Source organism: Zingiber officinale, chromosome 1A (assembly GCF_018446385.1).
Source record: "Zingiber officinale cultivar Zhangliang chromosome 1A, Zo_v1.1, whole genome shotgun sequence".
NCBI classification, from domain to species: domain Eukaryota; kingdom Viridiplantae; phylum Streptophyta; class Magnoliopsida; order Zingiberales; family Zingiberaceae; genus Zingiber; species Zingiber officinale.
The window spans coordinates 8100164-8114612 of NC_055987.1; the positions used below are offsets into that span (position 1 = coordinate 8100164).

At 37.3% G+C, this 14449-nt stretch overlaps 1 protein-coding gene and 1 long non-coding RNA gene across 14 annotated transcripts; both read right to left on the reverse strand.

Annotated features, from left to right (window-relative positions):
- Positions 1–525: 525 nt before the first annotated feature.
- On the reverse strand, positions 526–10565 carry LOC122016942. 13 transcript variants are annotated; one of them, XR_006121236.1, is made up of 5 exons: positions 10261–10565; positions 1556–3247; positions 1422–1460; positions 1095–1344; positions 526–1029 (listed from the first exon to the last, which is right to left on the reverse strand). It is a non-coding gene; the product is annotated as an uncharacterized LOC122016942 (long non-coding RNA). The 13 variants fall into 13 exon arrangements; XR_006121231.1 differs by having other exon boundaries at positions 1095–1349; XR_006121239.1 differs by lacking the exon at positions 1422–1460 and having other exon boundaries at positions 1095–1349.
- Positions 10566–12329: 1764 nt separating this feature from the next.
- On the reverse strand, positions 12330–13614 carry LOC121999507 (transcription factor TCP13-like). Its single transcript, XM_042554182.1, has 2 exons — positions 13429–13614; positions 12330–13133 (listed from the first exon to the last, which is right to left on the reverse strand). Exon 2 carries the CDS (start codon positions 13123–13125, stop codon positions 12529–12531), a length of 597 nt encoding a protein of 198 aa, XP_042410116.1. The 5' UTR covers positions 13126–13133; positions 13429–13614; the 3' UTR covers positions 12330–12528.
- Positions 13615–14449: the final 835 nt, after the last annotated feature.

A 14449-nucleotide genomic window follows, 5' to 3' on the forward strand; every position in this document is an offset into this window, starting at 1 on the left:
GTTATTTTATCCGTTGCCAGCACTCATATGATGAGTTCTCTGTCATGATCTATATATATAAAATTTCTATGGGAGTGACAATCACTTTTATAATTAATCAATTTGAATGATTAAATATCTAAATTCTATATAAAAAAAATCTCTAGCAATGAAATAATATCAACCTCTACGCTGTACGCCCTATCCTATTATTTTTGACGATATTAAAAGTTAAAGGGCAACAAATTAACACATCTCTTCTGTTTTTTTTTTCCCCTTGAAACAAGATTTTATTTTGGTTAAAGTAAAATAACACTAGCTATTCTATAGTAGATTGCTAGAAAATTAAATTCAAGGAAAAACAAAGTTAGCTCAGGCGGCCATTTGTGGTAATGGGCCCCACTGATCATTTCTAGGTCTGTCCCACGTCTCTTTCCACTGCTTCAATAATTCTTATTTGACTTAGTCGCAGAATTTTATATTTCCCATCGTTTTCATCCCGTCAACACTGCCACTTCTAGCAACCATTATAAAAAATAATAATAATAATAAATCGAAAATTATGATTAGAACTGCGAGTTAAAAGATAATAATGGCATGTTAAACATAATAAAATTTTGTGGTGGACCAAGCACAACTCATGTATTTGTCGTGTTGAGTTTATAACGAACCAATCATGCTCCCGCCCACCTCAATCTCCTCCACAATTTCAGGACATAAAGACAATAAGATCGTCAACCTTTCCCAACCTCGCCTTCTTTTCCATTCTCTTTATATTTCTTAGATTCGTTCCGTCTCTTTGGGTTGTTCCTATTCTTCTTGATCTCCAGGAGCTTTTAATTCATCTTCAGACATAGATGGGAACTATAGAGCGCTTCCAATCCGGTTTCGAGCTCTTCAAGAAGGAGGTCTATGAGTAAGTCCCAATTACACCTTCCCTTTGCATGCTTAGCTTGTTGCTTCCCAATCACACCGATCAACTGCAGAAAGAAGCCTGATCTGTTTGGTCCACTCAAGGAGAGCCAAAGCCCCAAGGTTAGTCTTCATGAACTGCCATCAAGTTAAATTTTTATATTTATCCATGATCTAACATGAGCAGCAATGGTGCACAGTACCTTGTTTTCGCATGCTCTGACTCCCGCGTGTGCCCATCGGTGGTGCTCAACTTTCAACCCGGTGAGGCCTTCACAATCCGCAACATCGCCAACACAGTCCCTCCCTATGACCCAGTAGGGTTCTTTTCTTTATTTGCTCCGATGTGTGATCGCCGGCAGCTGCCCTGTCTTATGTGTTTGATGCTTCTGTTCAGGTGAAGTATGGAGGAATTGGGGCAGCCATTGAGTATCCTGTGGTCTATCTCAAGGTCTGCACTGTGTATTTTCCTAAGTTTCGTCAGTCTATAGTTGTTCACTCAAAAATAAAGCAAGAACTTTAAGCATAACCTGATTCATGGCCTCCAATTGGGCAAGTATCAGATCGCCCTTTTTGCATTTGGAATGAAGGGTGAATGCCAATCAAGAAGAGATGGGAACTTTAAACAAAAAAAGTATAGTAAAGAAGAAGACTAGTGACAAACCTGATGCCCACCCAATTGGCCATTTTATTTCCCTCAGGATATGCACAAATACAAATTGGATGGTGTTGTGCAGGTGGAGAACATAATAGTGATCGGTCACAGTCGGTGCGGTGGAATCAGGGCACTCTTGGCCACCAAGGATGATGGCTCCACCAGCACGTAAAAACTCCAGTTCATGTTGTTCATTCTACTGCTCCATGAGCATCCAATCATGATCATACATTTCTTTTGGCTGAGCTTGGACAGTGACTTCATTGAGGATTGGATGAAGATTAGTCTGCCGGCAAAGAAGAAGGTGGAGGAGGAGCATGCCGCCCTGCCACTTGAAGAGAAGTTGGCGATTGCAGAGAAGGTAACCTCAGTGAAACTTTGCAAAAAAAATCAATAACAAAGCAACAATTATGGACTCTGACAAACCTAATGGGACACATTTTTACTGGGTTTATTAGCTTACAGTTCTCCCTTCAACTTTTTGCAGGAGGCAGTGAACTCGTCCCTAGCCAACCTCAAGACGTATCCCTTTGTGACAGAGGGTATAGAAAAGGGAAACTTAAAGTTGTTTGGTGCACACTATGATTTCGTTGATGGCAAATTTGAGATATGGGAGGCCTAACCTCGTCCTTGGTTTCTCATGATGAAAGCCTGATAGTGTAACTATGTTACCTTAGTGAACCAGATTGTGGCATCTATAAACTACGCTGTTTGATTTGATCTTTACATGTACAAGAGTTGCATAATTCAGCCAAATCCAGGTTCTTATTCTTTCAAATATTTTGAAAGTGTGCAATACCTATAATGATCTTTGAGCTTAAAAAATGATCTAAAATATGCATTCATAGCTGAATAGAGTTAATTTATTATTTAAGCATCATAACCTAGTTTGCAAAACAAAGAAGAAAAACTTTATCACAAGCAACTGAAGAAAGTATTGATTCAAAGGCATCGAGGATCAATCATAATAAAAATTTGAGATCAATGATGGCAGACTTAGGATTGGTTCGATACTGTATATTGAATTTTGCCTATCATACTGTATAGTGTGTATACCGTACTTACCGATACTGTATTGAAAATTTGGTATATTGAAATTTTGGTATACCGAATTTTCGATATGGTATGAATTTCATACCGTTTGTACCAAAAATTTCAATATACTAAAATTTTAGTATGGTATCATTTTACAATACCGTATATATCTTAAATCAATTGTACGTCCAGAACTAGATACAATCAATCCAGAAGCCACATATAATACCCCTGTTCATAATAACAAGACGTCAACAATCAGACAATAAACAAATAATCAGATTTAAAAAAACACAACCAAGCAATAACAACAATTAAAGTATTGACTACAAAAGGAAGAACTAAATTATTGATTAAAAAGGAAGTATTTTTTCTTATAAAAAAACAAAAGCAAGTGCCTTGTAATTTGCGGTAGGTTAGATCAAGCCCAGAATGAGAATTAACATCTGCTCCACCTCCACTGTCAATAATAGACACACTTGTAGAAGTAGATGCAGGATAAGGATAATATGACTGTTAATAATTTGAAGATAAGATATCCATCCGTGAGGATATTAAAGTCAACAATTATGAATATGCAGATCACCTTCCTACCTGAATTATAGTAGGATCATTATTTATGGTAGTTGACTGGGCAGGTGGTGGAGAGGACTTAACTTGCAAGTTCTGTGGCAGCAAAAATTTAAAATGAGCATCAAACATTTGACCATTAAGAATACAGCATAAGATGTTAATATCAAAATGTTAAAAGTCAAAACCATTTTACAGTGAACAAAACAAATAGCTGCTTGAAATTAATATGTTAAGATCATCAGATGAGATACCATTTCATAAGGATTTCAATTTTCTAATAACTCTTGCTGTTGTATGGTCTCAGAAAAACTTACTGCATGCAAACTTCACATCATTAAAAGAGTTCACCAAGTATTTCAGTGTCTGATTACTAAGATGGAAGATATGAGAGAAAGGACGGGAATTGACTTTGTGAGTGTTTCCCTCCTTTTCCACACATCTTCTATCTAGCATGATTCTAGTAATCTGATAATTGACAACAACAAATAATAAGCAAAGCATTATGTCAAAAAACGAAGTTAAAGCATGGTTCTTGCAGAAACATATTTTCATGAATACATACAATGCTGAAAAAAAAGACTAGCACCACAAAATGTTTGACAATAAAAAATGTCTAGCTAAAAACAATTTAAGAATCCAAAGTTAGCCAAAATTAAGCACTAAGAAGAAAAACAAAAACATACCAACAAAGAAAACATATTGTGCCAAAATAAGCACAATCATATAGCAAGCATTGTGTGTAAAAACTTGATGTCAAGATAACGATAGTGGTTCCATTTCAAAAAATAATATATGGATAGAAAGAGATTGAGTTATTAAGCACAATCTAACATTTTATATGCAATCTTCCCATTAAACAGTATAGTGGTTCCATTTAAGAACGGAGCGACCCTTTCACTATTCTTAGAATTCTTTTTTGTATAAATCTACATATTGTTTTACATGGGACTATCATGGAAACCATGAATAAGCATTTCTAATAAACTAAGGGCAATTGAGCTTCATTACATGATTATATCTTTAAAGGTAGGCATATGGGTTTTATTGCATCACTTAGTCATTGATTGCCACATAAGACATACCATTAATAATGCCTAAGTAATTTAGATCTCTTTTGGTTATTAATATTTTATATGTTTTCTTTGCATACCTTTAACTCTGATTTATTTTTTCAACTAAGTTATTAGACTTTCTGAAGAGAGCCTCTCATCTTAGTCTATCTCTCCTAGTGACCCTACACTTTGATCTCAATAGACATCCAGCTAGCAATATAAATATAATCTTACTCTTCAAGTTAGACCAAAGAGGAGGCAGAAGTAGAACAGTAGTAACTCTGACACAATCTTGAGTGGCATTTGCAACTGTAACATAGAAGCATTATATTTCATGTTAGATTAACAATGATGGCTATTATTTAAATTTAAATTTAATTAAATAAAAAACTCTTACTCTTTTCAAATTCTTCAATTTCTTTATATAATTCAAGGTCATCATCCGTTGGATCTTTCCAAAAATTGAACTCCTCCGCTCTTAGTGAAGCACTACCTCTACCATTTTAGTACTCAAACTAATTCTAAAAGGATTCACAACCCTTTTGCCCAAGCTAAAAGCGAATTCACTAGCAACGGTTGAGCATGGAATTGCAAAAATATCCTTGGCAATAATTGAAAGAATTGGGTACCTAGTTTCACTTCCTCTCCACCATTCCAAAAGATTGAAAGATTTATTAGATCGTTTTTCAATCTCATCGGCTAGGTACTTATCTACTTCATTGTATATCTCTTGAAGTTGTTTTTCTTCGTTTTGTGCTTCCACATCATCAAACAATTCATATCACGACCACCAGTACAACCATCTCTGCCATCAAACTCTATTTGTATACTTTAACTCTCAACATTCAATATATCATTTATTCCCTTGTACTCCATCCACAAAGTTACCAAGTTTTGTTTGACCTTATCAACGAACACTTGGATTCTTATAGGAGTACCTTCAAATTTTTTTACACTGACTTTGATCATCTAAAGCTTGTTCCTCAAGTCCAAAATATTCTCAATAAATATCAAAGGTTTCATATTATACTAATTCCTCCAACACTTATCAAACTTTAACATTATTGCACATGCAACCTTTTGAAGAGTCGGATCCAAATCATCAATTCTCTCTCTCAATCTCAATTTGTAATGCAATCATTGATTGATAAATCAATTGGGATGTAGGACTTTTTAATGCACTTAGCTCCAAACCGACATCATAAAACTTTTTCAGAAAGTGTACCAAAGCCTTTGCATTCTCCCAATTATCAGCAATTGGAGGCCCTATCCTTTCGTTACCCTTTTCATCTTTTTTACAAAAATAATTCATAAAAGGCAACCATTCTTCGGCCATCCTTTTGAACACCCTTCTATACTTTAATGCAACTTCGAGCATTTTATAAGTTGCATTCCACCTTGTTTTGAGATCCATAGATACTGTTAATGTACTAGAAAACCGGGCTAGCATGGCAAACTTCCTAATTTTATTCAACCTTGTGGGGAAGAATGAATAAAAACAACTGCATTCTTTATAGCTTTAATTGAAACATTAAGCTCCTTCAAGTCATCATTAACAATTAAGTTAAGTATTGACACATGCACCTCAAGTGCAAGTATTTCCTTTCAAATAACAATGAATTTTCACTTTTCATTCTTCTTTTTAAGTAATCAATTACAGTGTCATTAGAGGAAGTATTGTGGACTATAATTAAAAAGACTTTTTATATCCCCCACTCTCTAAAACAAACCTCAACCACCTTGCAAATTTCTTCCCCTACATGATTAGTGATTTTTGTGAAGTTAATTATTCTTTCATGTAACTTCCAATTACTATCCAAAAAGTGAGCTATCACTACCATATAATTTCTGTTTTAAATGGATGTCCAAGTATCAATTGTTATACTTACCCTTTGGTCGCCAATCACACTTTGTATCTTAGCTTTCTCAACTAAGAATAGATCATAAACCATATTTGCAACTTTCTTTCGATGGTTTTTTAAACCACTAGTACTTCCGTAAACAGCTGAGATCTCAACTTTGTAATATTTGCATGTCTCTATTTGTTGTTCGCTCCCATCACACAACTTTCTTTTTTTCCTTTTCACAATGCTCCCAAAATATACTCCTGGATTGTTTAGAAGCTATAGGAGGCTTTGATTTCAAAGATTTTCTTAATCCTTTTCGACCCGTAGACTTCTGAATTTCATATTCTATTGCGTTTGATGTTTGGGATGAACTTGGCAGCGTATTAGACTCCATCTTGAAAAAGATAATAATTCATATGATTCACTGTACATGTAAACAAAGAATTTGTGATTCGAAACATAACCATTTAATACAATGCTAAATCCAAAAAAGAGAGTAAAAATTGGAAAATTAAAATTGGGTAAGAAAAATCAAACCTTTTGACTTTCTTACCGAAATCCGAGAACAGACTTGGTGGAGACGATGAATATTTCAACAAATACTTTAAGTAAATCGAGGAGTGTATATGAGTTTGAGTTAGGGCAAAGACTTCATGAAGAGAAATAAGAATGAGAAGATGGTTTTGGGTTAGGCTTTAAAGAGGACTAGGTCTTGTGTAGAGTTTTCGAGAAGAGAAAAGGAGAAAGACATCAAGGAGGGGAGTTGGCCATGGAGGGGAAGCTAACGAACTCGTGGGGGAGGAGGAGTGGCTTGGTTTGCTGTCGGAGTGGGCGACGATGGAGAACAGAGTTTGAAAGGAGGAACTTTTATCTCAATAGCTGATCCAATCATTTTACGCCAATACAACTTTTAGGCTTAATAAGAATAATAATTAATTTATATCTTATATCAATTATTCAACGGGAGAATGAAGTTGGCTTGGACTACTGTTTCGTATCTCAGCCCAATATAACTTTTAGACCCAATTAGAATAATAAATAATTTATAAGATAATATATTAGGTATTTCGCTATATACCGAAATATAACAATTTCATACCAATACTGATACCGACACTAACAAATTTAGTATAGTATAATACCGTATCAAAATTTCGACATACCATAATTTTCGGTATGAACGGTAAATATCGGTACGGTATGTGCGGCATATCAAAATTTTTGGTATTTCCCCCACCCCTAGGCAGACTCAAATACATAGAATAGGCCAAGCAGAGCAAGAATAGTGATTATGTACATTAGTGAAAGCTCCTCCTGGAGCAAACATTTTGAATAGATTTTGCAGGATAATTTAGTTCAAGTAGAACTAATCAGTTCAGTTTCATGAAGTGAAACAATATATTCAACGAATCTAAAACATACCTAGAAATTAAATTAGTGGTTTAGCATGCAAGAAATTTGTCTTCTGCTTTTATTTAAAAAGAATTTCAGGTAGAACTAGTAGTTTCATGAAGTGAAACAATATATTCGACGAATCTAAAATATACCTAGAAACTAGTGATTTAGCATGCAAACAATTTGTCTTCTGCTTTTATTTAAAAAGAATTTCAAGGTCAATTTACTAATAAAGTTATAGTAAAAATTGTCATCATTAGGCTGGTTTTACTTAGTGATATCAAAGCATAATTAATGATGCAGTAATATGTAGCATATGCAAGTTGAACAATTATATAAAATAAGAGATTGAGTAAAAGGCAATAGTGTTGAACAATTATACATTGTTAAATCTGCAACAAATTCTGAATGCTTAAAACATGTTGTTTCCAATTTATCAATAAATACAATAAATAAATTTGGTTTGCTTTATTGAGCAAAATGGAGCATGGAATGAACTTTAACTTTACCTATCGTCTCAAAAACTAATAAATAGTAAAACCTACTACTTAATAATACCCGTTCCTTGGTTCAATTCTAGTATAACAAACTATCTTATGTAAATGAAAATTCATCAAATCAGTACATATAATATAACATTTTTAGATTTATTGAGTAGTTCTTCTATGAATACAAACATGTGGGGAAAAAAAACTACATAGTATAATCATGCTCTAAATATCTCAACAATCTGAAAAGCATGCTTCTCTTTTTTAGTGGAAAGCCAAAGGCCTCCCAAAGATGCATGTGTAAGCTACTTTGAAATGAGACGATTGATGAAATTAAGAAGGAAAAGAAAATTACATACATGTGTAGGCAAATTATAAGAAGGCAGAGCAAAAGCATATTCACCATAAGCTGCCTTCTGTGCAATATCTAGAGCACAGACCTTTTGATTGTGTAAGACCTACTCCTAAATTCATCCATAAAAATACACAAAGTCTTTTTAGCGATCTTAGTTGTTGGTGCGGGAAGCATCCGACGATCGAACCTGAGTTTTGATAATGGCAAAGGATTCAAAGTTAAGATGTATGGTGATCTAACAAGGTTCATGGAGCTTGCAGGAAAGTCCTAAATGATACTTAGGCAAAAGTCCTAGCTGCGGCTAGGCAGGTGAAAAACCTAGGGGGTGGTAACCCTAGGTCCTAGGGGGTGGTAACCCTAGGTGGAGGAAAACCCTAAGGGGCGGCAACCTTAGGTCCTAGGGGGTGGTAACCCTAGGTGGAGAAAAACCCTAGGGAGCGGTAACCCTAGGTCCTAGAGGGTGGTAACCCTAGGTGGAAAGTCCAGTCGGTCTGGAGGACCAGACTGACATCAGGTAAATCTCCTGAGTGAAGTAGGTGAGGACGCGTTCCCCGTAGAGGGAACAGTAGGCGTCGGGTCGACCTAGGGTTTCCGGTCGGAAACTTGAAGTCAACCCGGACAGTCTGGTGACTGTCAAATTTATTTATATATTATCTTTTTGTGTTCTAACTCTGTTTTGCAGGAAACTAATATTTTTGGTGCATGGTTAGAACTGACCGGGATCGGTCGACCGAACCTTAGATTCGGTCGACCGAACCTCCAAGATAACAGATCAGGTCTCCAGAAGTTGGACCGGGCTCGACCAGGGATCGGTCGACCGGACCTCGGGATCGGTCGACCGGACCTCGGGATCGGTCGACCGAACCTGGGATAGGTGTCGACTGGATCAAGCCGAGGTGTGCGGGTCAGAGGAGACTGATCGGTCGACCGAAAACGGTGATCGATCGACCGAACCTCAGATAGAGTTTGACCAGCGGAGCGAGAGGATCGGGCGGATCGGATGGGAGAAGATCGCCTGATCGGTCGACCGAACATTGGGATCGGTCGACCGATCCGCGTCGGGTCAAACCTGATCCCGAGACTTGGGGATCTGGATTAGACTATGCAGAGCTATAAAAGGAGGCCTCGAGGTGTAGCTAAAAACATCAATTTCCGAACAGAAATTCTGTGCTCCGTACGCTTCAACAACGCCCTGCTGCTACAACAAACTAAAACTCCAAAGCTCTTCTATTTGCTTGTTCGTTGGTATAACTTTCTTATTTGTACTTAACTGTAATTGCTTTTAGCTTGTAATAATTCCGGATTTATAGTTGTTGCCCACGTAAAGCGATCAAGGATCGTGGGCCTTCGAGTAGGAGTCGAGCTAGACTCCAAACGAAGTAAATTGACTGTGTCTTCTGTGTTTGCATTTACTTTCCGCTGCGTTTCTACTCTGTGTTCTAAATATATAAAATAGCCACGAGCGCTATTCCCCCCCCCCCCCCCCCTCCCCTCCCCTCTAGCGCTTTCGATCCAACATTAGTGAGCGGCCTAGCATGTCCACTGCAAACAAAAGCAAGTTCATTTAAGAGTCAGCTGTTATCTTCTTTTAGTTTATCTTATGTAACAAAGTCTTGATGACTTTCTAAGTATTTTTTATTTTAAATGAAGAGTTTTATCAATTTTATGCCCTCGATATCTTCATGTCTTGTGTGGACGATAAGGGTTGTAATATCCACACACATTTTATGTGCATTGGGATGTGACATTCTGTTCATGAAACTAGGCTACATGTAATGTAAACTTATGGGAAAAAAAAATGATGTATATACTTCGTTTAAGTTCACAAATTTGAAAAGGAAGCGGCTTTACAATTATAAACAGCCATTAAGTCGAACTTATTCCATACATGCTTTTAGTTACTGAATTCATTAACAAAGAGATCTCGGAAAGCATTTGTATGTTCCATGACAGATCTCCGTAGGCATACCTGACGAGCCCTGGAGAAGAACTCTCCTTCGAGCGAGGGTTTGGGGCGCTTGAGCTTGGCCCGGACTCCTAAGGCTTTTCACGAGATGGGATGCTGATTGGATGATGGTCGCATCCGTGTCAGAGATCTTCCGCCCTGAGAATCGCTTTACTCGGGAGAGATTCTTCGGGCGTTCTTGGCGTAGGATTGCGGGAAGAAATCGTCGGGATGATCGATGGCGATCGACTCCCCGAACCGATCGATCAAGACCCGACATAAACGCCAGGGTGGAGCGAACTGACAGTGGTTTGCAAACGAGGGTTGTTTAAGAATATTTCAGAATTTCAGAGATCATTTCGAAAATGGTAAATTTCAGGCGGCGGGGGCAAAAATAAAAATTTCCACCGCCCTCGGTGCTTGTCTGTTTCGTTAGCCATTCGCGTTGCTCATCGTGCGAATAAAACGAGATGTTGTGCAATAGAGTCAAAGATTGATAATGATGTACATATATTTCTATTTTCAATTTCCTTTTAAAAAAAAAAATGAAAACTTGTGATTTTTTTAATAAATCAAGCTATGCATAGTATAGTGTGGTCCATAGTGAAGAGGACATGCATGAAATGGCGATCCTTTGAACCTATTATACACTTCCCTTTCTTTAATTTCGACCTCCACTTGCCATACATCACCTCTCATCGACCTTTTAAAAGCTATCAAATCTCCTTTGATTTTAAGTTTTTGCAATCTCATTTTCCGATGATTAACGAGTCATAACTTTGCAAATAAATTCATGAATGAAGTAATGGTCTTAGTGTAAGAAATTTATATATTAGATTTGATTTGCTAGTCAAGTCAGATTGTATTACTCTCACCAACTATCAATATCATATATTATCATATTCACATGGCAGTCACATATAGTGGTTGAGCATTAAATTAAAATATCACAATAAACAAGTTTTACTTTTCTTGTTTATTTGTTTGTTTCTTTTCATTTTAATTCAACTCCTACGATGGACACATGCCTACAATATATTGTTAATTTTTCACATACAGGGAGGCAAACAACAGATTTATAATCATAATAAAATGTAAATGAAATTATTACTGATGCAGTGATAAGGAGAAGTCTCATCTCGTTGTCATAGTGGAAGTCAGTGTTATGGTGGAGATCAGAGTTAAAGTGGTCAAACGCCCCTACATCATTGGCTGATCGGGGAGCATGCTCGTCCGACCGGGATAATGAAGACTCGATCCGACATCATAATAGCTCGGCGGGATTCCGAGCTACCGACGCTCACAAAGACTGCTAGGTATCTGCAAGAGTACGCCGAGCGACTTTCCCGCTCATCGAGATAATGGCTCATATATCAGGACAACAGGAGCGCCGGTCGAACGACCTTCCCGCTTGATCATATAATACACTCATCCGAGCAGAAAGTAAGAACCCGAGCTGAGCGGTTATCCCGCTTAGCCCAGAAAAAAGACGCCACTAGCTGGATATTATCTTTTTGGGAGCATGTATCGCTGACAAGCGGCATGGTCGATGGCTGATTCAGACAGAAGATCGTACGACAAAAGTTTTCATTGTTACTTCAGAGATATGCTCGGCTCGTTAAGGTACCGTGCCAGGGACACTTTACTGATACATCTTTTCAGGGAAAGATTCGAGAAACGTGCACGCGTGTTACAGGAGCCTTATATAAAGAGGGGGCCCAAGCTTCAGCGGAGGTATACAATAATTTACTGGCTGCTACCATTGCTACTTTGCTTTGCTTCCAAACATCGTCGGAGACTAACTTGAGCATCGGAGGATCATCGTCGAAATCCCTTCCCTGGCTCGGCACTGACGTAATTGTACTTACAGAGTCGTGAGAAGTCGACACATGGTCTACTAGAGCATCACATCTCCCGCTTCCATCAGTTCGACCATCGGACAAAATCAATTACAATCAACAACAACAACAACAACAACAACAAAAAAAAAAATACTATTTAATTAATAAATACCTCCTGCATTAAATTTTGCAATAAGCTCTGAGAGACAACCTCGTCATCATTGATCCCCATATATAATTCCAACACATGCATGAGATTCAATTCAATAAGATATATATGAATGCATGTAAATACAACTGTATCTTCCAAACCGATAACTATACATGACATAAATATATATATCATCATCATCATCACTTCATTGCATGCCAAAAGCTTTATTATATCGAAATATATAGTACTTGATTCAATTACTGATCATCTTGTGCAGACTTGTGAAATCATGCATGATCATTTGAAGAGCTGATCAGAATGTGGCCATGTATACTGCTGCTTCGCTTCCACATTGTTTGATGCAGCAGCCAAATATGAAGCAAGAATTGTTATGGGAAGGGAACCGTTAGTAGTGTTGTTCTCCAATTGGAAGGTGTAGGGATTATATGTGGCCTGATCACTACTATTGTTCTCCCATCCAACACCTTGATGCCCTAAATTTAGGTGATCATGTGTGCTGATGCTCGAGATGTCAGGGTTGGCCGTTGGAGGAACCCATGAGAAGATCGTAGGGTCCCCCTGCAGCATCTCGAGTGGGGGGAGCTTGTCGATCTCATGCTGAGCAGCATTGATGAGCCAGTCCACCACTTTGCTGGGCTGGTTAAACCCTAGCTTATCTTGAAGGTCGTACAGCTGGATGGCCGTCGGCATCGATAGCCGCACCCGTCGGTCCCTTAGCCCTCTGATCGTTCTCACCTTGCTGTGCCGGTCCTTGCCCCCGAAGGCTCGTGTCACCCGCACGATTCTAGGGTTCTTGAGAGCCGGCCAATTCGCTCTCGAAGAACTCGGCTGGCCCTTGTGATCATCAGCACCTTCTCTTGAAGATTGGATCATCTTAAAATCTAATTAAACATTTCATGGTCATAATTAATAAGATTGTTGAGTCATTGAACTATCCTCAAACAGTTCATGGTCATAAAATTGTTTTTTTTAAAAGAAAAAGCATCTAATTTACAATCTCTCCCATGATCAACTACTAATATCTATGCAGCAAGAAATTTGTCATCTTTAATTCACAATTAAACATATAAAGAACATCATGATCAATAGCTATGTGAAAAAAAGGAAGAGGAGTGAGATTGACATACTTGCAAATACAACAACACCTGAAAAATAATTAAAAGAAAGAAAGAATACTTGGGAAAAATTGTAAGGTCTTCCAAGTTTGATCGCCTCGAAGTATTTGTGTTTGATCACAGATCTCAAACCACAAGCAACGCCTTTGAGAGATGCTGGATTAGCAGGAACCCTAAAAGAGGGAAGAAAAGGCAGTCCATTTGCATACTTGTGGTGGATGTTTGTGCCTGTTCAAAGGGCAAGCAATCATAATATATCCCTCTCTACATGCTTTAATTGCTCATGAGGGTAGTTTGGTCTAGAAAAGTAGGCTAAATATCTATATGACACTATAAAGTTATGCGTATTAGTGTGCAAATTAAGCATTGAGATCTTATGATTAGAGGCATGGAGATATATATACTTGTACTGTTCAAGTAATATTAATCAAGAAAAAATATATATATGTCAACTATAGATGCATGCTTATTTTCAATGGTCAAAAGTGATTGAGCCATCCAAAATAAGGACTATATTATCAAAGACATATCATTCTTTTAAAAAAAATCTTTATAGCCAAGCATGCTCAATGGAGAGGCCCACAACTGAAAAGACTCTAAATTAATATATAAAACCCTTTGAAGCTAAATAAGTGGAAGGCCTTGTATATATACCTATAAGAACATTAAATTTATTCAAGGTTAAACTAGAAAGAGTCATGTAATTAAGATGGCATTCAAATATCCAGATAATTAATCTTCAAATTAACATATAGTTATAAATATGATAATTATAACTCAGTATATATTAAGCTGAAGCACATTTATGACACGACAGTAATTACTTACAGTTGAAACCCTAATTATGGAGGTAGTATAAATATATATATATAGGTAGGCCAGGGGACCATGTATGTAGTATATATGTAATATTTCTGAAGCTCTTTAAGGCATGCATCCACCAACACCAATGCCTGAATAGGACCACAAAAGCTTGCCAGCCTTCTTTTGCTGGACAACAGTTCTGTGTACAAAAGCAATTTATAGCTAGGGATGCAGTGCAGTGTGCAGCCAGTTAAGTCATGGAAGCTAAGGTTGCAAGC

Bases quoted from the DNA above. Each gene is read 5' to 3' on its own strand.
- LOC121999507 (XM_042554182.1), bottom strand. From the start codon at position 13,125: ATGATCCAATCTTCAAGAGAAGGTGCTGATGATCACAAGGGCCAGCCG.